At 42.5% G+C, this 24,114-nt stretch overlaps 1 protein-coding gene across 2 annotated transcripts in view; it reads left to right on the top strand.

The window, feature by feature from the left end:
- The window catches only part of LRGUK (leucine rich repeats and guanylate kinase domain containing), a 111,498-nt gene that overhangs the window by 65,133 nt on the left and 22,251 nt on the right, over window positions 1-24,114 (top strand). For both annotated transcript variants that reach the window (XM_077264442.1, XM_077264443.1), the window contains 5 exons: window positions 874-1,017; window positions 7,451-7,531; window positions 9,814-9,900; window positions 10,460-10,566; window positions 20,367-20,486. In XM_077264442.1, the coding sequence (XP_077120557.1) occupies window positions 874-1,017; window positions 7,451-7,531; window positions 9,814-9,900; window positions 10,460-10,566; window positions 20,367-20,486 (539 nt within the window). The remainder of the gene's footprint in view (window positions 1-873; window positions 1,018-7,450; window positions 7,532-9,813; window positions 9,901-10,459; window positions 10,567-20,366; window positions 20,487-24,114) is intronic.

The following is a 24,114-nucleotide window of genomic DNA, read 5'->3' as shown; positions in this document are numbered from 1 at the left end:
GTGGACAACGCTGTGAGCAGTCTCTTCTTACCTCAGCACTCCTGTTATCTACAGTAATTTATTAGACAAGATAGACAGCAGATTGAGCAACCAATTCTTACTTCAGCACCCCTATTATCTCTGGTATTGGATCAGACATGGTGGACAGCAGTTTGAGCAGCCTCTTCTTACCTGAGCATCCCTAATATCTCCACCATTAGATCAGGAAGGGTGGACAGCAGTTTGAGCAGCCTCTTCTTACCTGAGCATCCCTAATAACTCCACCATTAGATCAGGAAGGGTGGACAGCAGTGTGAGCAGTCTCTTCTTCAGTCATCACCCCTGGTATCTCCAGTAGTAGTTAAGACGTGGTGGACAGCAGGGTGCGTTGCCTTTTCTTACCTCAGCACCCCTGGTATCTACAATATTAGATCAGAATATCCACTGGGAGCACATCTAGCTTTACATGAAAGGAGAGTGGACCTTTCTTCTACACATATTCACTGTCACCTCTTATTTTAACATTCTAGAACAGGTTTGGGTCAGTGTACCAAGATATAGGCCATTTTAATGTGCTATGGTGAGGTGATCACTTCACTCGACAAAACAAGTGTAATTTTCTAACTAAAGTTATGTTGAAATTTATTTATAATTGCATTTTATTTCTTGATTATTTTCTACTCCCGAAAATTCCCTTTAATGTTCACTTTTGTTAGATTGGCAAACATGATCCGTGGCAGATTTCTGCAGATGGCATTCATGTTTATTCTGCAGATGTGTAATTGGAGGTGGCGTGGATTTGCATGAGGATGAGCTCTTTTTTTCTCCACTGAATTTGTGAGAATAAGTTCTATGGCACTAATTCTTACAGATGTTTTTTCATTTTTGTTCAAGGCTTCAAATCAAATTAAGAACATCACTGGCTTGGAAAATCTGAAATCATTACAAATGCTGGACCTCTCCTCTAACCAGATCACTAGTCTTGAAGGTCTGGAGGGTTTGAAATTTCTGCAGACTCTTAACATTCAAGACAATGAGGTAATAGACGTACGTGTGTGTTTCTGTGCTGCCTCTGCAGAGAAAGAAAATCGCACATTACATTTGTCAATAACATCCAGTTTATAGTATTGGTCCATTTTAAATAAAGTGACAAATATACTAGATCCGTTATAATAGGAAAGTGCACAGATCGGATAACTAAATCTCGGGCAGTGTTACAGTATGCATTGGGAAACGCTCCGGATGTGTATTGTAGGCTAGATACACAGACACTTTTGTTTGAAGGCTGGCAGTGGATCTTATACAGATGAATGATCAGGCGGTGAGAGTTGCCATCAGAGAAGCTTTAGTGCGCAAATATGCAGACCAAACATTTGGCAGTAAGTTTCTCTGCAGTGCTATCATAAGCATTACACAGTGCCCAGTCAACTCAAGTTTATCCGTGTAATGCAGGATAGGACAGGTCCTCCAAAAATTTTTTTAAAAAAGCTTTCTATATGCTCTTTACTTTGGTAAAGAGATGGGGACCTTGAACACCGAAATTTCCTTTTATCGGCTCAGAAGTCCTTAATGGGATATGTGAAAATAGTAGAGGTAGCTTCAATCTGACCACTTTTTAGAGGTGAGTTGAAGGATTTGTTTTGTGTTCTGGAGCACATTGCTTCCCAGCATCCTGGCTTCCTGTTTGCTGGGGGGTGATGTGCTCCTGATGATTGACAATTCGATCCAACAGCTTGGTTGCAACGCTGCACTGAACTGTGCTGCAAGCAAAAGCAGTTTTGCCTGCACAGTACTGAAATGGCGTTGGAGTACTGCATCTGACTGGGTCCTGGAGTCTGGCCAGCTTTATTCCAGCGCTTGCAGTCTCTATAGCCAGAGGTGTATCGGGGTTTTCTGGCACCCGGGGCAAGAATTCAGTTTGTTGCACCCCTCCCCAAGCACATATGCGATTGACACACTTAGTAATGTGCCGACAAGCTGCTCTTCCTAATTCTCTCCATGTTCAGTGAAAAACTGAGAGAAGCAGGAAGAGAAGCTCATTGTCACATGACCGTAAGGTTGAAAATCGCAAGATTGAAAATGCTGGAACCAAGCAAAGCTGAATCCTGACAGTATATTACACTCTGTTAGGATTGGCATTCCACAGGGCTTAATTTTATAATGAAAAGGTGCGTCCAGGTTTGAGATGAAAGTCTACAGTCACTATATGTGACTGCAGACCTCTGAATTTTCATAGTGCATGCACTTCATACTTTTAGGATTCTCCCTTGCACAAGTAAATTATTTGTATACTTCTTGCCACATTCCGACTAGACTTGTCTGGCCTCGCTCAATTCGTTTTCATTGAGTGAGGCAATGCATGTCTTGTCGGCACATGACCACATATATGCAAATTGCTGGCACGAGAGAATCCTGGCAGCATGCAGTACACACTGTGAGATTTCAGAAGTCTGCAGCCACATAGAATGACTGCAGACTCATCACAAACTTGGTGTGACAAAGTCACTGGCAAAGTATTACAGGGGAGATATGTAGCACTGAGGATGTTAGCTTCAGTAATATAAACCTAGGAAAAATCATCAAGCACACTAAGTGTTGGGAGGGGATAATTAGCCATGTTTAGTGCTGCAATGATTGAACAGCTGTAAAGTGGGAGAGTCCAAAGGATAAGTACCATATATACACGAGTATAAGCCGACCCGAGTTTAAGCCAAGGCACCTAATTTTTCCACGAAAAACTGGGAAAACCGGGTATGCATTGTCATCTCATCTCTATTTTGGTATGCATGGCTTCTCATCCTTATCCTTGTCTGCATGGCTCTTCATCCCCATCCTTGTCTGCATGGCTCCTTATCCCCATCCTTGTCTGCATGGCTCCTCATCCCTATCCTTGTATGCATGGTTCCTCATCCCTATCCTTGTATGTATGGCCCCCATGGGAAAAGCATAGAAAAATGCTACTTACCTTCCCTGCACACCCTCTCTGCATCTTTTTCCGGTGCCAGCAGCTCCTGCAGCAGAGCAATCATGTGTCCCCGCTCATTAAGGTAATGGATATTCACTCCACGCTTATGGGAGTGGAGAGAGGTGAATATTCATAGCTGTTAAGTAGTGCACACCCTTGATAGCCCAGCAGCTGCTGGAAGCTGGCGGCTGTGGCTGACACTGTGCGCGCTATAAGAGAAATGAATATTCACTGCTAGTGCAGTGAATATTCATTTCTCTTTAGCAGCGGGCACAGGCTTTAGGCCTGTTTCACACATCTATTTTTTAGAATCAGTCACAATCCATCAAAGTCTTGAAAAGACGTATCCTGTGCTGATTGTAAAAAACTGATGCACTGGATGCAGTTTTTTGATGGATCCGTCGAAGCATCTGCTGCATGAATTTAATGGAACAGAATTCCAGAGAGAGAGAGAATGAGAATTGAAATGGATTAAATTAAAGGAATAGAAATTGGAAATGGGTTAAATTAAAGGAATAGAAATTCTTCCAGGCATCCTCAGTTTAAAAAAACGGAATCTGTCGCTGGATTCCATCTTTTGATGGACAGCAACGGATCCTGTGCCCATAGGCTTCCATTATAGCCAACGACGGACGGCGCAAGCTGGCTGTATGGAGATTACAGGTCTCTTGGATTGAATGTCCTTTGCTAAAGGACCTGGAAGCTGGACTCTAATCCAGGTGGGCTAACCCACCTATTGTATGGACTTGTTACTTTGTTTTACCTTCTGCCAGACAAAGGCTGTATTTATGTTTTACTAGATGGTGGCCCGATTCTAAAGCATCGGGTATTCTAAAATATGCATGTCCATGTAGTATATTGCCCAGTGACATAGTATATTGCCCAGTGACCTAGTATATTGCCCAGCCACGTAGTATATTGCACAGCCCACATAGTATATTGGCCAGTTACATAGTATATTGCCCAGTGACGTAGTATACAGCACAGAGCCACGTAGTATATTGCCCAGCCACGTAGTATATTGGCCAGTCACGTAGTATATTGCCCAGCGACGTAGTATACAGAACAGAGCCACGTAGTATATTGCCCAGCCACGTAGTATACAGCACAGAGCCACTTAGTATATTGCCTAGCTACGTAGTATATTGCCCAGCTATGTATGTCACAGGTTAAAAAATAAAATATAAACATATACTCACCTTCCGAGGGGCCCCTTGTAGTTCTGTCGCCTGTGTTTGGTGCAGGTGGCAGCTTCCGGTCCCAGGGTGTGATGACGTCACGGTCACAAGACCGTGACGTCACGGCAGGTCCTTCTCGCGCAGGCGCGCAGGGCCTGCGATGACGTCGCGGTCACATGACCGTGACGTCATGGAAGGTCCTTCTCGCATACCATCCTTGGCACCGGAACGTCGCGAGGGGCGGGAAAGGCGGCGGAAGGTAAGTATAGAATGATTTTTTTATTTTTGTTATTATTTTTAACATTAGATATTTTACTATTGACGCCGCATAGGCAGCATCAATAGTAAAAACTTGGTCACACAGGGTTAATAGCGGCGGTAACAGAGTGAGTTACCCGCGGCATAACACGGTCCGTTACCGCTGGCATTAACCCTGTGTGAGCGGTGACTGCGGGGAGTATGGAGCGGGCGCCGGGCACTGACTGCAGGGGAGTAGGGAGGGACTAATTGGACTGTGGCCGTCGCTGATTGGTCGCGGCAGCCATGACAAGCAGCTGGCGCGACCAATCAGCGACGCGGGATTTCCGTGACTGAAGTTGCCGACAGAAAGACGGAAGTACCCCTTAGACAATTATATATATAGATGGTGATGTAGTTTTTATGAGGACTACAATAAACCAACTAGACTTTAAACAGAAACGGTTACTGTGTCTACCTCTTTAAGAAGCTGAATGAGACGACCTATCACCTTGTTCAACCCCTTTAATACTCCTAATATAAATAAAAATATGAGAATTAGTAACAAAAAAACATTTACATCCAGGTACTTTTATAGATGACATTGTCTCTGGAGTCTCTTTCTTTTCTTTTTCATCTTGTCCAGACGCCATGATGAGTTTTCTTATCCACAGCTCATCTCTGCAGACTTCCATCGTCTCCAGTCCGGTCTACAGCACATCCTAACACAATGCCCTTAAAGATAGCAGTGTTATTATAATGCTCCTGAATAAAAATATCTGCCCTGCGCTGAGCCCCAGAATAAATAGTTGCCCCTCACTATATTCCCTGCACAAAATATGACCCACACACTGTCGCTCTTGTGGTACATGCCCTCCACACTACCCTCTGCATTCCATACTGGGTCCCCTCTTCACATTGTCCTCTCACACTGTGTCCCCCCTATACTGACAAGTCTCTATATTATGCCCCCTCACCACACTCCCCCCTCCTTGGCTTACTATCCTTTCCTGGCTGTAACCTTACACTGTTCCCCCATGCTACCCCCCCACACTACTCTGTCTTTATTCTGTGCCAATTCACACCTTTTTCCCCCATACTGTCTCCTCGCACTATTCCCCTCAACCATCTCCTCACACATTTACCCTCTCACTCTCCATACTGCCTCCTCACACATCCCCCGACTCCCCATACTGTGTCCGCACCCAGCCCATCACCCTCGCTTCCCATACTGTGTCCACATACACTTTCACTTTGCTCTTCATACTGTTTGCTCAAACATGTCCCCCATCTCCCACCTTGCCCCTCAAGTTTCTCCCGCTTCCCATATTGTGTCTACACCTGTTCCTTCTTTACTTCCCAGACTTGTGTCCTCAAACCATCCCCCCTGTTATATTAAATTACCTCCACACACAGTAAATCTCCCCCATATAGTAAATACCCCCGCACACAGTAAATCTCTCTGCACTCACAGTAAATACCCCTCATACATTATATCTCCCTCCACACACAGTAAATACCCCCCATACATTATATCTCCCTCCACACACAGTAAATACCCCCCATACATTATATCTCCCTCCACACACAGTAAATACCCCCCATACATTATATCTCCCTCCACACACAGTAAATACCCCCCATACATTATATCTCCCTCCACACACAGTAAATACCCCCCATACATTATATCTCCCTCCACACAAAGTAAATCTCCCTCCACACACAGTAAATACCCCCCATACATTATATCTCCCTCCACACAAAGTAAATCTCCCTCCACACACAGTAAATACTCCCCAATACATTATATTTCCCTCCACACACAGTAAATCTCCCTCCACACACAGTAAATCTCCCTCCACACACAGTAAATCTCCCTCCACACACAGTAAATCTCCCTCCACACACAGTAAATCTCCCTCCACACACAGTAAATCTTCCTCCACACACAGTAAATCTTCCTCCACACACAGTAAATCTCCCTCCACACACAGTAAATCTCCCTCCACACACAGTAAATCTCCCTCCACACACAGTAAATCTCCCTCCACACACAGTAAATCTCCCTCCACACACAGTAAATCTCCCTCCACACACAGTAAATCTCCCTCCACACACAGTAAATCTTCCTCCACACACAGTAAATCTCCCTCCACACACAGTAAATCTTCCTCCACACACAGTAAATCTCCCTCCACACACAGTAAATCTTCCTCCACACACAGTAAATCTCCCTCCACACACAGTAAATCTCCCTCCACACACAGTAAATACCCCCCAGCCCAGTGATCTCCCCCCCCCACACACACACAGTAAATACCCCCACACAATCCAGTAAATACTCCTCCCCCTCCCATTACATTCAATCTTCATTGTCTTCAGCTCCATTGGCGTGGAGCACTTGCCACCAATGTGTGCGTAATGTCAGCAGTGTGATCATGTGATTTGATCATGCTCCTGATGACGCTGTGACCAGGCAGTCAGAGCTTCAATTTTAGTCGCGTCTGAAAGACACAAGTACGATTGATCACTGGGAGCCGGCACTGCAGCTTCTCTGAGCTGGCTGTCAGCTTGACAGCTGGCCCCAGAGAACTGCCGACTCCCAGTCCGGGGGCGGCAAAATGCAGGCGCCGGGGGAGACACTTCGGATCGCCGCATTAGGCGGCCTGACTGCGCCCCCTTTTGGCTGCGCCTGGAGCGCATACCCCGGCTGCCCCTCCTAGATATGCCTCTGTCTATAGCAAAGAGCTAGACAGCGCTGCACTCCTTGCTTAGCAGACCAGCCACCTCTAATCGATTGCAGAGGTGGCCAGTAGCCTAGACAAGGTGCGGTAAACTATCAAATTAAAACTCCCTTCATTCTTAAGAGGAAAGGAGATTTTTTCTAAATTCCTTTTTTTTTTTTTTTAAACAAGCACTTTGCTATTTTACCTACTTAGGAAAATGAGACAACCCCTTTAATATATTCTTCATACAGTACTGTATAAGTATGTTAATATAATATACAAATGCCGTGTAGTAAAATACTGGCACATATGACTATATTTATGTTAATTTTGGTTCTATTTTACAATGTTTCCTTTGACAGATTTGTCAGATAAGTGAAATTGCTTTTATTGAAGAGCTACCTATGCTGCATATACTAAATGCAATAAAAAATCCAGTGCAGGTAAGTGGTGTCACTCAACTTTAATTTTTTTTATAATACTATATTTTTTTATTACATTATAATTGTAATGTTCCAAGTTGAAATGTGTATTAAAAGTATAATGAAATTAATCAGATCAGTTTTATAGCGAATATATAAAAGATTTGGTGATTGCATGATTTGTTCAGTGCATAAACTAATAAAATTAGTACTGTGAAGAAGTATAGCATATATGCCAATGTACTAAGTGATATGAGACAATTATAATGTTCTTTTTTAGGTTTCCTGAGAAATCAGGTTCTTTTTTTCAGATTTCATGAGAAATCTAGCACAGAAAGTATATGAAAGTGTAGATGAAAGTACGCTGGGGTCATGTCAGTGAAAATGTTGAGGCAAATCCCCAGACTACTCATTACCCTCATTTGCATGTGCATTCTACGGGAGAGATTTCTCATGACTGGAAAATGAGATCATTATTAAAAAAAGCTAGTAACTTTTATTGGGGTGACAAGTGCGTATACAGCCATGTCTCTGCTGCCATATATAAACACCTGATGACAAATTCCCTTTAAAATGAATTCTCTGCAGCTGCATGATGGAACCATTCTACTCCCTGTTGAATTCACCCAACAAAGAATTTTGGCTGTTTTTTATGCACTATAACAGTATTGAGTATGCGCGCTCACACACACCTCACCAAAGATGAGTCCACCCCCAACAGATTTGTCAGAAAACTTTGTTTCCTTTCAAAATCAACATTTTCTTTGGGATACTAGAAAATGATTGATTGCCATTGATTATTTGCAAACAAGAATTGTTATTTTGCACTCCCAAAAAATCAAAGCTAAAGTTTAGATTACAAAATTCTAATTAACAAGACTTAAACCACAGGTAAGTCTAATTATTCATTAAACAGGTGACCAGCAGACAATTCACTATAAAAAGGCCTTAATTAACAAAAAAAATCCTTCCCATTTCATGCTGTCAGCAATGGCACTTCATGGAAGAGAAATGTCACAAGACTCGGGAAAGAAAATACTTTGCACAAGAATTTTGAAGGCTATAAGAAGATCAGCAAAGCTTTATTTATCAGTCAGAATACTTTAGCAAAAGTAATGCAAAAATTTAGCAAAGATGGAGCTGCGGACATTTGACAGGAACGTCCCGACTGACCACGGAAGTTTACACCTAAACAGTAACGTCTTCTGATGAAAAGGGTTGAAGAAAATTGACATGCGAGTTTACTTCAGTTAGCTAAAGAAGTTGAAAGCCAAACCAGGGTGTTTCCCTTGATAGAATATGACGTACAATGCAGAGGAATGGCATGCATGGGTGTCATCCACAAAGGAAGCCTCTCCTAAATCTCATGTACAAAAAAGTCTACCTACAATTTGCCAGGGACCATGCTGAAATTATAAAGACTACTAGGACTCTGCCAAGTGACAAAGCCAAGATAAATGTTTTTGGAACTGATGGCTTTAAAACTGTATGGTGTCACAAAAGTGAGGAGTTACAAAGAAAGATGCATGGTGCCTACAGTGAAACATGGTGGTGGCAGTGTCCTTATGTGGGGCTGCATGAGTGCTGCTGGTTTCGGGAAGCTACATTTCATTGATGGCATCAAGAATTCACAGATGTACTGTTCTATAGTGAAAGGTAAGATGCTGCCAACAATCCGTGCCCTCTATAGATGTTCACTTTTCCAACATGACAATGATCCAAAATGCACATCTGTTCTTTTATTGGTTTCTGAAGAACAGGGTGAAAGTCATTCAGCAGTCAAGTATGTCTCATGTGTGTATGTATATATATAAATATGTGTGTTATGGAATAACGAGCGCTTTTTAAATGGGAAAGTAGGTCAAGGTTCAATAAAGTAGGATGGCATTATTAATCTAAATATCAATGTCAAAACTGCACATGGGCTCCAGCCAAAGTTCGTACAAATATAAATATATACTATATTTGTATTTGGACTATTTATTTATATTTGTACTATCTTTGGCTGGAGCCCATGTGCAGTTTTGACATTGATATTTAGATTAATAATGCCATCCTACTTTTATGAACCCTGACCTACTTTCTGAACTTTTCCATAACACATACTAACACTTGTTTTTGCATTTGCTGTACATTACTGTCATTTGCGGCAAGCATTCTGAAATCGATGGCTATCTAGAAAGTGGTTTACTGCCTTTCCATTATGAGCTATGCTTGCTGCTCTGCATTGTTCTGCTGGATATGTATGTGTATAGTACAATACTACTGTACATTGATTTTTCATTAGGTGTATTGTTTTTTAGGAACAAGCCGAATATTGGCTGTCAGTGCTGTTTATGCTACCGAAATTAACTGAACTGGATCAGAAGAAGATCAGAGTTGAAGAGAAGGTATTTATCTCCGCACCTGCTTTCCACCAATTAATAAACATCTTCCTAAAGCAATCAGTGTTGCCTAGTAATTACATTGGTGATGCAGAGAGGAAAATATAGCTTATCCCAGAGGAATGACATGAGCTGAGAAAGACATCTCAGTACAGTCAGCATCTTAAATATACACAACCAGGCACCTAAAACATTTCAGGTTTATCCACAATTTTAGACAATTGAAGGGCAGAGTACATGCACAGTATAAATACAGCAGGTGAAATAAGTATTGAACAGGTTACCAATTTTCTATGTAAATATTTCTAAAGGTGCTATTGACATGAAATTCTCACCAAATGTCCGTACAGCCCATTCAATCCACACAGGCAAAGAAATCAAACCATAGATGTCCATTAATTAAGTTATGTGAATAATGAGAAAGGACACCGGGAAAAAGTATTGAGCATTTTTACTGAAATGTACTTCCGGTAATTTTTTGTACAAAAACTTTTGTTGGTGATGACTGGGTGACTATCTGTTGGAAGTAATATATGTGTTATTTTACTTTCTGGACAAAACGTAGGTGGCTGCAGTGAATAAGTATGACCCTCCTCCAGAGGTTATTGCAGCCAGAGATCATATGGCCAATGTTATGTACTGCATGATCCAACCACAGAAGATTTTTGACAGGTAATTTCTAGACATGATGATCATAGTTGCCCATTTTGGATATTTAAAGAGATCCTGATTTCTGATACATGCTGCCAAATTTATGCTGGCTGCATGATTTCAACAATACTTTTTTAAACTCTGAAACACTGTAGTGTTTCTGAAAAAAGCATAGTTTAACCCCTTCCCGACATTTGACGTACTATCCCGTCGAGGTGGGGTGGGCCCGTATGACCGCCGACGGGATAGTACGTCATCACCGATCAGCGGCGCTCACGGGGGGAGCGCGGCCGATCGCGGCCGGGTGTCAGCTGCATATCGCAGCTGACATCCGGCACTATGTGCCAGGAGCGGTCACGGACCGCCCCCGGCACATTAACCCCCGGCACACCGCGATCAAACATGATCGCAGTGTACCGGCGGTATAGGGAAGCATCGCGCAGGGAGGGGGCTCCCTGCGGGCTTCCCTGAGACCCCCGGAGCAACGCGATGTGATCGCGTTGCTGCGAGGGTCTCCTACCTCCTTCCTGGCTGCAGGTCCCGGATCCAAGATGGCCGCGGCATCCGGGTCCTGCAGGGAAGGAGGTGGCTTACCGAGTGTCTGCTCAGAGCAGACACTTGGTAAGCCTGCAGCCCTGCACAGCAGATCGTCGATCTGGCAGAGTGCTGTGCACACTGCCAGATCAATGATCTGTGATGTCCCCCCCTGGGACAAAGTAAAAAAGTTAAAAAAAATTTTTTCCACATGTGTAAAAAAAAAAAAAAAAAAAATCCTAAATAAATAATAATAAAAAAAAATATATTATTCCCATAAATACATTTCTTTATCTAAATAAAAAAAACAAAACAATAAAAGTACACATATTTAGTATCGCCGCGTCCGTAACGACCCAACCTATAAAACTGCCCCACTAGTTAACCCCTTCAGTAAACACCGTAAGAAAAAAAAAAAAAAAACGAGGCAAAAAACAACGCTTTATTACCATACCGCTGAACAAAAAGTGGAATAACACGCGATCAAAAAGACTGATATAAATATCCATGGTACCGCTGAAAACGTCATCTTGTCCCGCAAAAAACAAGCCGCCATACAACATTATCAGCAAAAAAATAAAAAAGTTATAGTCCTGAGAATAAAGCGATACGAAAATAATTATTTTTTCTATATTTTAGTTTTTATCGTATAAAAGCGCCAAAACATAAAAAAATGATATAAATGAGGTATCGCTGTAATCGTACTGACCCGAAGAATAAAACTGCTTTATCAATTTTACCAAACGCGGAACGGTATAAACGCCTCCCCCAAAAGAAATTCATGAATAGCTGGTTTTTGGTCATTCTGCCTCACAAAAATCGGAATAAAAAGCGATCAAAAACGGTCACGTGTCCGAAAATGTTACCAATAAAAACGTCAACTCGTCCCGCAAAAAACAAGACCTCACATGACTCTGTGGAGCAAAATGTGGAAAAATTATAGGTCTCAAAATGTGGAGACGCAAAAACTTTTTTGCTATAAAAAGCGTCGCTGGTTTCACACTTGCGTTTTTGTCTGCAGTGTTTTTTGCACAAAAAACGCATGCATTTTTTCCCTATATTTAACATTGAAAACGCATGCGGTTTTTTTGTACGCGTTTGGTCGCGTTTTCAAACGCATGCGTTTTTTTTCTGCATGCGTTCATTTTCAGAAATACAACCTGCAGTATTTTCTTGCGTTTTTAAGCACATGCGTTTGTTTGCGTTAAAAACGCATGCATTTAAACACACTGAAAAGCCACCCACCACCATCAAGGTGATAAAGGGATCCAAACCCTAACCCTAACTCTACCCCTAACCTCACCCCTAACCGTTTAATGAACATTTTCTGACAGTCATAGTGCCACGTATTTCAGTGCCACGTATTTCAGTGCCACGTATTTCAGTGCCACGTGTTTCAGTGCCACGTATTTCAGTGCCACGTATCACATATTTCAGTGCCACGTATCACGTATTTCAGTGCCACGTATCACGTATTTCAGTGCCACATATTTTAGTACCACGTATTTCAGTGCCACGTATTTCAGTGCCACGTATTTCAGTGCCACGTATTTCAGTGCCACGTATTTCAGTGCCACGTATTTCAGTGCCACGTATTTCAGTGCCACGTATTTCAGTGCCACGTGCCACGTATTTCAGTGCCACGTATTTCAGTGCCACGTATTTCAGTGCCACGTATTTCAGTGCCACGTATTTCAGTGCCACGTATCAGTGCCACGTATCAGTGCCACGTATCACATATTTCAGTGCCACGTATTTCAGTGCCACGTATTTCAGTGCCACGTATTTCAGTGCCACGTATTTCAGTGCCACGTATTTCAGTGCCACGTATTTCAGTGCCACGTATTTCAGTGCCACGTATTTCAGTGCCACGTATCACGTATTTCAGTGCCACGTGTTTCAGTGCCACGTATTTAAGTGCCACGTATCACGTATTTCAGTGCCACGTATTTCAGTGCCACGTATTTCAGTGCCACGTATTTCAGTGCCACGTATTTCAGTGCCACGTATTTCAGTCACGTTTAGGGTTAGGGTTAGGGGTAGGGTTAGGGTTAGGGTTAGGGCTAGGGTTGGAGGTAAAGTTAGGGTTGGGGCTAAAGTTAGGGTTGGGGCTAAAGTTAGGGTTAGGGTTTGGATTACATTTACGTTTGGATTAGGGTTGGGATTAGAATTATGGGTGTGTCAGGGCTAGGGGTGTGGTTAGGGTTACCGTTGGGATTAGGGTTAGGGGTGTGTTTGGGTTAGGGTTTCAGGTAGAATTGGGGAGTTTCCACTGTCCAGGCACATCAGGGGCTCTACAAGCGCGACATGGCGTCCAATCTCAATTCCAGCCAATTCTGTGTTGAAAAAGTAAAACAGTGCTCCTTCCCTTCCGAGCTCTCCCGTGCGCCCAAAAAGGGGTTTACCCCAACATATGTGTTATCAGCGTACTCGGGACAAATTGAACAACAACTTCTGGGGTCCAAGTTCTCTTGTTATCCTTAGGAAAATAAAAATTTGGGGGGCTAAAAATCATTTTTGTGGGAAAAAAAAGATGTTTTATTTTCACGGCTCTGCGTTATAAACTGTAGTGAAACACTTGGGGGTTCAAAGTTCTCACAACACATCTAGATAAGTTCCTTGGGAGGTCTAGTTTCCAATATGGGGTCACTTGTGGGGGGTTTGTACTGTTTGGGTACATCAGGGGCTCTGCAAATGCAACGTGACGCCTGCAGACCAATCCATTTAAGGCTGCATTCCAAATGGCGCTCCTTCCCTTCCGAGCTCTGTCATGCACCCAAACAGTGGTTCCCCCCCACATATGGGGTATCAGCGTACTCAGGACAAATTGGACAACAACTTTTGGGGTCTAATTTATCCTGTTACCCTTGTGAAAATACAAAACTGGGGGCTAAAAAATCATTTTTGTGAAAAAAAAAAAGAATTTTTATTTTCACGGCTTTGCGCTATAAACTTTAGTGAAACACTTGGGGGTTCAAAGTTCTCAAAACACATCTAGATAAGTTCTTTGGGAGGTCTAGTTTCCAATATGGGGTCACTTGTGGGGGGTTTGTACTGTTTGGGTACATCAGGGGCTCTGCAAATGCAACGTGACGGCTGCTGACCAATCCATTTAAGTCTGCATTCCAAATGGCGCTCCTTCCCTTCCGAGCTCTGTCATGCGCCCAAACAGTGGTTCCCCCCCACATATGGGGTATCAGCGTACTCAGGACAAATTGGAAAACAAATTTTGGGGTCCAATTTATTCTGTTACCCTTGTAAAAATACAAAGCTGGGTGCTAAAAAATCATTTTTGAGAAAAAAAATAAAAATTATTTTCACGGCTCTGCGTTATAATCTGTAGTGAAACACTTGGGGGTTCAAAGCTCTCAAAACACATCTAGATAAGTTCCTTAGGGGGTCTACTTTCCAAAATGGTGTCACTTGTAGGGAGTTTCAATGTTTAGGCACATCAGGGGCTCTCCAAACGCAACATGGCGTCCCATCTCAATTCCAGTCAATTTTGCATTGAAAAGTCAAATGGCGCTCCTTCCCTTCCAAGCTCTGCCATGCGCCCAAACAATGGTTTACACCCACATATGGGGTATCAGCGTACTCAGGACAAATTGCACAACATTTTTTGGGGTCCAATTTCTTCTCTTACCCTTGGGAAAATAAAAAATTGGGGGCGAAAAGATCATTTTTGTGAAAAAATATGATTTTTTATTTTTACGGCTCTGCATTATAAACTTCTGTGAAGCACTTGGTGGGTCAAAGTGCTCACCACACATCAAGATAAGTTCCTTAGGGGGTCTACTTTCCAAAATGGTGTCACTTGTAGGGGGTTTCAGTGTTTAGGCACATCAGGGGCTCTCCAAACGCAACATGGCGTCCCATCTCAATTCCAGTCAATTTTGCATTGAAAAGTCAAATGGCGCTCCTTCCCTTCCAAGCTCTGCCATGCGCCCAAACAATGGTTTACACCCACATATGGGGTATCAGCGTACTCAGGACAAATTGCACAACATTTTTTGGGGTCCAATTTCTTCTCTTACCCTTGGGAAAATAAAAAATTGGGGGCAAAAAGATCATTTTTGTGAAAAAATATGATTTTTTATTTTTACGGCTCTGCATTATAAACTTCTGTGAAGCACTTGGTGGGTCAAAGTGCTCACCACACATCTAGATAAGTTCCTTAGGGGGTCTACTTTCCAAAATGGTGTCACTTGTAGGGAGTTTCAATGTTTAGGCACATCAGGGGCTCTCCAAACGCAACATGGCGTCCCATCTCAATTCCAGTCAATTTTGCATTGAAAAGTCAAATGGCGCTCCTTCCCTTCCAAGCTCTGCCATGCGCCCAAACAATGGTTTACACCCACATATGGGGTATCAGCGTACTCAGGACAAATTGCACAACATTTTTTGGGGTCCAATTTCTTCTCTTACCCTTGGGAAAATAAAAAATTGGGGGCGAAAAGATCATTTTTGTGAAAAAATATGATTTTTTATTTTTACGGCTCTGCATTATAAACTTCTGTGAAGCACTTGGTGGGTCAAAGTGCTCACCACACATCAAGATAAGTTCCTTAGGGGGTCTACTTTCCAAAATGGTGTCACTTGTAGGGGGTTTCAGTGTTTAGGCACATCAGGGGCTCTCCAAACGCAACATGGCGTCCCATCTCAATTCCAGTCAATTTTGCATTGAAAAGTCAAATGGCGCTCCTTCCCTTCCAAGCTCTGCCATGCGCCCAAACAATGGTTTACACCCACATATGGGGTATCAGCGTACTCAGGACAAATTGCACAACATTTTTTGGGGTCCAATTTCTTCTCTTACCCTTGGGAAAATAAAAAATTGGGGGCAAAAAGATCATTTTTGTGAAAAAATATGATTTTTTATTTTTACGGCTCTGCATTATAAACTTCTGTGAAGCACTTGGTGGGTCAAAGTGCTCACCACACATCTAGATAAGTTCCTTAGGGGGTCTACTTTCCAAAATGGTGTCACTTGTAGGGAGTTTCAATGTTTAGGCACATCAGGGGCTCTCCAAACGCAACATGGCGTCCCATCTCAATTCCAGTCAATTTTGCATTGAAAAGTCAAATGGCGCTCCTTCCCTTCCAAGCTCTGCCATGCGCCCAAACAATGGTTTACACCCACATATGGGGTATCAGCGTACTCAGGACAAATTGCACAACATTTTTTGGGGTCCAATTTCTTCTCTTACCCTTGGGAAAATAAAAAATTGGGGGCGAAAAGATCATTTTTGTGAAAAAATATGATTTTTTATTTTTACGGCTCTGCATTATAAACTTCTGTGAAGCACTTGGTGGGTCAAAGTGCTCACCACACATCAAGATAAGTTCCTTAGGGGGTCTACTTTCCAAAATGGTGTCACTTGTAGGGGGTTTCAGTGTTTAGGCACATCAGGGGCTCTCCAAACGCAACATGGCGTCCCATCTCAATTCCAGTCAATTTTGCATTGAAAAGTCAAATGGCGCTCCTTCCCTTCCAAGCTCTGCCATGCGCCCAAACAATGGTTTACACCCACATATGGGGTATCAGCGTACTCAGGACAAATTGCACAACATTTTTTGGGGTCCAATTTCTTCTCTTACCCTTGGGAAAATAAAAAATTGGGGGCGAAAAGATCATTTTTGTGAAAAAATATGATTTTTTATTTTTACGGCTCTGCATTATAAACTTCTGTGAAGCACTTGGTGGGTCAAAGTGCTCACCACACATCTAGATAAGTTCCTTAGGGGGTCTACTTTCCAAAATGGTGTCACTTGTAGGGAGTTTCAATGTTTAGGCACATCAGGGGCTCTCCAAACGCAACATGGCGTCCCATCTCAATTCCAGTCAATTTTGCATTGAAAAGTCAAATGGCGCTCCTTCCCTTCCAAGCTCTGCCATGCGCCCAAACAATGGTTTACACCCACATATGGGGTATCATCGTACTCAGGACAAATTGCACAACATTTTTTGGGGTCCAATTTCTTCTCTTACCCTTGGGAAAATAAAAAATTGGGGGCAAAAAGATCATTTTTGTGAAAAAATATGATTTTTTATTTTTACGGCTCTGCATTATAAACTTCTGTGAAGCACTTGGTGGGTCAAAGTGCTCACCACACATCAAGATAAGTTCCTTAGGGGGTCTACTTTCCAAAATGGTGTCACTTGTAGGGGGTTTCAGTGTTTAGGCACATCAGGGGCTCTCCAAACGCAACATGGCGTCCCATCTCAATTCCAGTCAATTTTGCATTGAAAAGTCAAATGGCGCTCCTTTCCTTCCGAGCTCTGCCATACGCCCAAACAGTGGTTTACCCTCACATATGGGGTATCAGCGTACTCAGGACAAATTGTACAACAACTTTGGGGGTCCATTTTCTCCTGTTACCCTTGGTAAAATAAAACAAATTGGAGCTGAAATAAATTGTGTGTGAAAAAAAGTTAAATGCTCATTTTTATTTAAACATTCAAAAAATTCCTGTGAAACACCTGAAGGGTTAATAAACTTCTTGAATGTGGTTTTGAGCACCTTGAGGGGTGCAGTTTTTAGAATGGTGTCACACTTGAGTATTTTCTATCATATAGACCCCTCAAAATGACTTCAAATGAGATGTGGTCCCTAAAAAAAAATGGTGTTGTAAAAATGAGAAATTGCTGGTCAACTTTTAACCCTTATAACTCCGTCACAAAAAAAAATTTTGGTTCCAAAATTGTACTGATGTAAAGTAGACATGTGGGAAATGTTACTTATTAAGTATTTTGCGTGACATATGTCTGTGATTTAAGGGCATAAAAATTCAAAGTTGGAAAATTGCGAAATTTTCAAAATTTTCGCCAAATATTCGTTTTTTTCACAAATAAATGCAAGTTATATCGAATAAATTTTACCACTAACATGAAGTACAATATGTCACGAGAAAACAATGTCAGAATCGCCAAGATCCGTCAAAGCGTTCCAGAGTTATAGCCTCATAAAAGGACAGTGGTCAGAATTGTAAAAATTGGCCCGGTCATTAACGTGCAAACCACCCTTGGGGGTGAAGGGGTTAAAGGGAATCTGTCACTTCCTGGGACTTATATAACCTATTAATATGGGCATACAGGTGATAGAAATGTTATACTAGTCCTATGTGTATGAATCTTATTAGAGGTCTTGTTGTTGAAAAAATGTCTTATATTTCTTTATGCTATAGATTTCTCCGAGGCTCCATGGCGTATGGTGAATGGAAGAAATCTCTGCTCCTGTCTTCATTATCATACCAATCCCCCCTCCCATCAGTGTCACAGTGCCCTGTAAAGTGTAATTGTAGCCCCAGAATCCTGCGTCTGCTCTCTGCAACAGCTCAATTATACCGTACCTATTCCGCCCTGCTATGGGCATTGGCTTCAGAATTTTTCTGCGCATACACCTCTGTGCACGGCGATAAGGTACTCTCCCCACTTCCTTCCTCCCTGCATAGTTAGGAACCATACTGTTTCTGACGCCACCTGTCACCCATCTATGCATGATGGGGAGAGCACCTTATCGCTGCACACGCCGGAGGTCACTGCTGCGGAAATAGCAGTGACTCACTGGCGCCTGTGCAGAAGAACACTGAAGCCAATGCCCATAGAAGGCCATAATAGGTACTGTATAATTGTGCTGTTGCAGAGCATAGACGCGGGATTTTGGGGACAAGTCTTTTGGAACAAGACCGCAGCTTTGAGGCATACAGGTAGGACTAGTTTAACATTTCTATCACCTGTATTCCCATAGTAATGGGTTATATACATCCCATGGGGTGACAGATTCCCTTTAAAAGCCACTGGGGACCGAGCCCCCACAGGAGACTAGTCAGACAGGCGGATCCTTGGTAGCTTTTCCCTGCCTGCTGCAAGTGATTGACAGGTCTTTTCCTATACACACCGGCAGGGAGAAACCTATCACTCCAGGACAGACGGCTGGGAGACACTGCCTAGGACTCGGCTGTCCATCTAGTCTTCAAGAGCCTGCAGCATTTCAAATAAAACATATTCCCAAAATCCATATGGGGACTATGTTTCTTGGCTGGTCTCTAGCACGTCCCCGTCAGCATCTTCATAACACGTCCCTGGCAGCATCTTCCCAACCGGCTCCCATAGACTGACAGGTCTATGTGTGTATAGGTAAAGTCCTGTCAGTCATAGGACCCAGGCCAGATTTTTAAAGTAAGTTTTCTCTGAAACACCACAGCATTTCATAGTAAGAAGTACACCACTGCAATAACGCACCATTATCTGATTCATTCTGCCTATAGTTTGGTCATCATGAATCAGCTGATAGGTTCCCTTTAATTGACCTGCATATGCCACGAATTCCCCCTGAGCTTGTGAGTGCTAGTTAATGTTAGATCACATACCTTTGGATGACAGGTTGCTTTATCTGCTTAGTGTTTATGCTGACGACTTCTGGTGCTGTCTTTTGCCCATTACACTGGTTACTCCTTTTTTGTAAATTAATGAGTCTAGAGAGTGATTGACGATGCTATACATCTCCTATCACATGATACAACTTCATCTTTTAATCCCCTGCTCTATATGTATCCAATGACATACCACTCACATCCTCCCTTAATTTCCCACTTGGATTTGCAGGACCCATGCTGCACAATGCTGGAATTTTCTGGCATGGATCATCAGTGGAAGAAAGGTGGCCTATGTCACATAACCATAGTCTATGGCCCATGGAGATCCTGACCGGATCACAGATCACCCCACTTCACTGTATCCTCAGGTTTCTAACTGTGATACATCTCTTTGTCATCTTGGCCGCTGCCCTTGCAGAGTGTAGCAGCCATTAATAATTTTATCTTGATTTCTGCACTCTGCAAAAGTACCATTGGCAGCGGCCAAGAAGACAAAGCATCCACTGCCTCACACAGTCTGTTCACTGGTCACCAGGAGAGCTAAGTACTCACTGTGATGCTCTCAGTACGATGCTTTCAGTGGAACACGTGGTCTACTCTGTGTATTCCCTGACCAAGATGATCTGACATGGGGGAAGAGCCTGGAAATTCCGCCCCAGGCAACCCTCCCTGTGGGCCCCTTATGCAAATGACTGTAATTAGTGTATGTTTCCATACATTCTTGATCGAACGAATGAATGAATGAAAATACTAAAACCCAGAGAGCTTACCTGATTGGTGTAAATTTATTTACATGTAATAATGCTTCTAGAACCTAACACAGCAGGCACATAAGAAAATACGTACCAGATCAATAACAGATTGACACACACCTACAAATCACAGTGACAAGCCTTTCTCATTTCTTACAGTACATTGCCCAATCTGGACACCCCCTACCCTATGCTCGTTCTAACAGGACCCCAGTCTTGTGGGAAGCGCGAATTGGCTCACAGAATGTGCAGAGAGTTCAAGGAGTTCTTCCGCTACGGGTAAGACATTCATCTTTCACTGTGTACAATGTGCTTTTAATAAGGCAGATAATAATATTTTAGTGCTTCATTGTAAAATTAAGCAAGTCCTTGTGACTTGCTTCTTTGCAGCCGGAACCCTGGAGTTTAGGGACTGAGCCCTTCCACACTTTTTGTAAATTACTTACAGTTTCTGTCTGTGCATTAAAATGCATTAAGGAACAAATAGAAAAGTTCATCAGCTGGGTGTGTTACATCTGTAGTAAAATATTCCAAATCGGCAGAACAGGTCAAATGTTCTTTATTTGGAGCAAATACATGTCAGTGAACTCAAAATGGAAAAATCAGTAGACTTGCATATATTTTTAAAGGGTTAATCCAATCTGCTGATCAGTGGGGGCCTGACCGTTGTGACTCCACTGATCCTTAGAATGGGGCTCTGCGTCGGAATGGACAGTAGCCGGACTTGCTCATCATTGCTCCATTCATTCTGAGCGGGACTGCAGGAGATAGCTGAGTAAACCGCCAGACCCCTTTAATAAACAACTCCTAAAAATGGGGACATCACTTTGACTCTCCTGGTACCCCGGTTTCCTCCCACCCTCCAAAGACATTCTAATAGAGTGTATAGATTGTGAGCCCCAATGGGGACAGTGCCGACACTGTAAAGTGCTGTGCAATTAATGGCGCTATATAAGTGAGTAAAATAAAACAAAAAAGTAAAAAATTGACTGAAGGATAATTCTTTACTTACTGAAAGTAAAAAAAAAAAAAAAAAAAAGGAGTTAGCCAAAAAAGTTATTATTGAAGTGATACTTGTATTTGCGCATGAATAAATCTTAAACATATCTGATGACTGGGTTCTAATTACAGTTTTTCTGGTTAGCTAAGATGAGAAAACACTTAAAAATAATTCAATGTTGCATACAGCTCCACTGTCAATATTGGCCACAAGGTGTCAGTGTGGTGATACAAATATTTTGAGGCAAGAAATATTTGTAAACAAATTTATGTTTAGATGAAGATATTCAACATTAATAATACAAAATAGATACAATTTGCAAATAGATTTACATAACATTGCAAGTCTTTAAAAATATTATGCAAAATATGGATTCCAGTTATTTGTAATGAGCCAAAATAACCTGTACTGATAACAATACACCATACTACTGCAAATTATTGCAAAATAATGTGTCATACAGATGTATTCTAAGATTTACAAAACAGGAAAAAAAAACCTTATCCATACCCTGTATGGAATCCCCATTTTTCTGACTGCAATATCAGCACAGATGTCACCATGCAGAAGATTAAACAGATCTAATACTAAATCTTATATACATTGTTTGAACAGAATGATGTCAAACATACTGTAGATTTAGGAGTAAAGGAGCACCCCTGCCAGGAGAGTGTAGCATGAATGTGTGGCATGTACATTTCTACAAGAGATGGCATCTGGTATAGATTAGTTTTGGCCGTTAATGATAATAATATAAAATGGATGTTCCATTCCACTTTTCTATGGAATATTTGCAGTAAAGAATGATAGTCTTTAGGTTGCTAAAAAATTTATCCAGTGAAATGGTGTCAGATGTCCAGTGTGATACACAGACAATAGTGATCAGATGTGATGTAAGAAAAATAACTGCTTGCCTAAATATGAATCCTCTGTGCCTTTTCATTATAATATGCCATGCCGTGTGCGTACTCTGATTTTATGTTCTTTTTGGTGCTCTGCCAAATTTCCTTTGAAGTGGTGTACACAGCAGACACGAGTACGATATTCAGTGGGGAAAATAGAATTTCTATTGGCTTCAGATTTGGAGACTGGCTAGGCTACTCAGGACCTTGAAATGCTTCTTACGGAGCCACTCCATAGTTGCTATGGCTGTGTGTTTCGGGGCATTGTCATGCTGGAAGATACAGCCACGACCCATCTTCAATGCTTTTACTAAGGTAAGGAGGTTGTTGGCCAAAATCTTGCAATACAAGACCCCATCCATCTTCCCTTCAATAGGGTGCTGTCGTCCTGTCCCTTTTGCAGAAAAGCAAACCCAAAGTATGGTGTTTCCCCTACCATGCTTCACGGTTGGGATGGTGTTCTTGAGGTTGTACTCATCCTTCTTCCTCCAAACACGGTGAGTGGAGTTGATATCAAAAAGTTTTGTTTTGGTTCTATTTCTTATCTGACCACATGACCTTCTCCCATGCCTCCCCTGGATCATCCAGATGGTCATTGGCGAACTTCAAACGAGCCTGGACATGTGCTGGCGTGAGCAGGTGGACCTTGCGTGCCCTGCAGGATTTTAATCCATCACCGCATAGTGTGTTACTAACGGTAATGCTTGAGACTGTGGTCCGAGCTCTCTTCATGTCAATCACCAGGTCCTCCCGTGTAGTTCTGGGGTGATTCCTGACCTTTCTCAGTTTAAAGGGAACCTGTCAAACCCCCCCAGGCATTTTTAACTAAAAGAGCCACTTTGTGTAGCAATAATGCTGCATTCTGTTAAGGTGGCTCTTTAGTTGTGGTCCCTTTCAACGCTAAAATAATCGTTTTTATAATTTGTCCCTGATACCACAAATTTGTCCAGGGGGCATGTCTTTTCCCCGGACACAAACGCCTCCCAGCTGTCACTCAATACTCTGGGCACAGGGCTCCGCCTCCTCTGCCTTCATTAACGTCCCACTGGGGCTCCCGGATTTACCGCCTTGTCAGTGACCACCATGGTGCATCCCTCGCTTCCCAGACGACTTTCCGCGGTCAGAGCACCAGCCGCAACAGCGACCACTTTGAGGAAGTCAACACGCAGCAGTCGCCCGTGTGTTCTGCTGCGGCCCTGATGCCTGCGCTAATGAAGGCAGAGGAGGCAGAGCCCTGCGCACAGAGTATTGAGTGACGGCTGGGAGGCATTTGCGTCCGGGGGAAAAGACATGCCCCCAGGACAAATTCGAGTTATCAGGGACAAATTATAAAAACGATTATTTTAGCGTTGAAAGGGACCACAACTAAAAGAGCCACCTTGTCAGAATGCAGCATTAGTGCTGCTCAAAGTGGCTCTTTTAGTTAAAAATGCCTGGGGGGGTGTGACAGGTTCCCTTTAATCCTTACCCCATGAGGCGAGATCTTGCATGGAGCCCCAGACCGAGGATGATTGACAGTCATCTTATGTTTCTTCCATTTTCTAGTAATTGTGCAACTTGAAAATTCTTTGCAATCTTTGTGGTCCTCCACCATTTTCATTTTCAAAGTGCTAGGCAGATGCTTAGAAGAACCCATGGCTGCTGTTTGTTGGCACACGGTTAGATGAGGCTGGATTTTTATAAAGCTGGGAAATTTGCATCACCTGGCCTTTCCTAAAGATGATAGTGAAGACATAACCCTAACAGGCTAAATAAGGTCTGAAACCTTGGTAAACGTTATCTGAACACACAGATCCCCAAGGCTACCCACACTTTTGCATTACCCATTTTCTTTTTTGTAATTTTTAAAATAAAAAAAAATAAATAAAAAATACTTTTTCTTTTGCCTAAAATGCAGAGGAAATGTGTCATCTTTAACCTTAGGCCTTTCAGAGGTCATTTCATCTTCAACTTTCTGAACTATTCACAATAACAGTAATTATGACCAGGGGTGCCCAAACTTTTA

This window comes from Ranitomeya variabilis, chromosome 5 (assembly GCF_051348905.1).
Source record: "Ranitomeya variabilis isolate aRanVar5 chromosome 5, aRanVar5.hap1, whole genome shotgun sequence".
NCBI lineage: Eukaryota > Metazoa > Chordata > Amphibia > Anura > Dendrobatidae > Ranitomeya > Ranitomeya variabilis.
The sequence above is the reverse complement of the archived record's forward strand: the minus strand, read 5'-3'. Positions and strand labels throughout refer to the sequence as shown.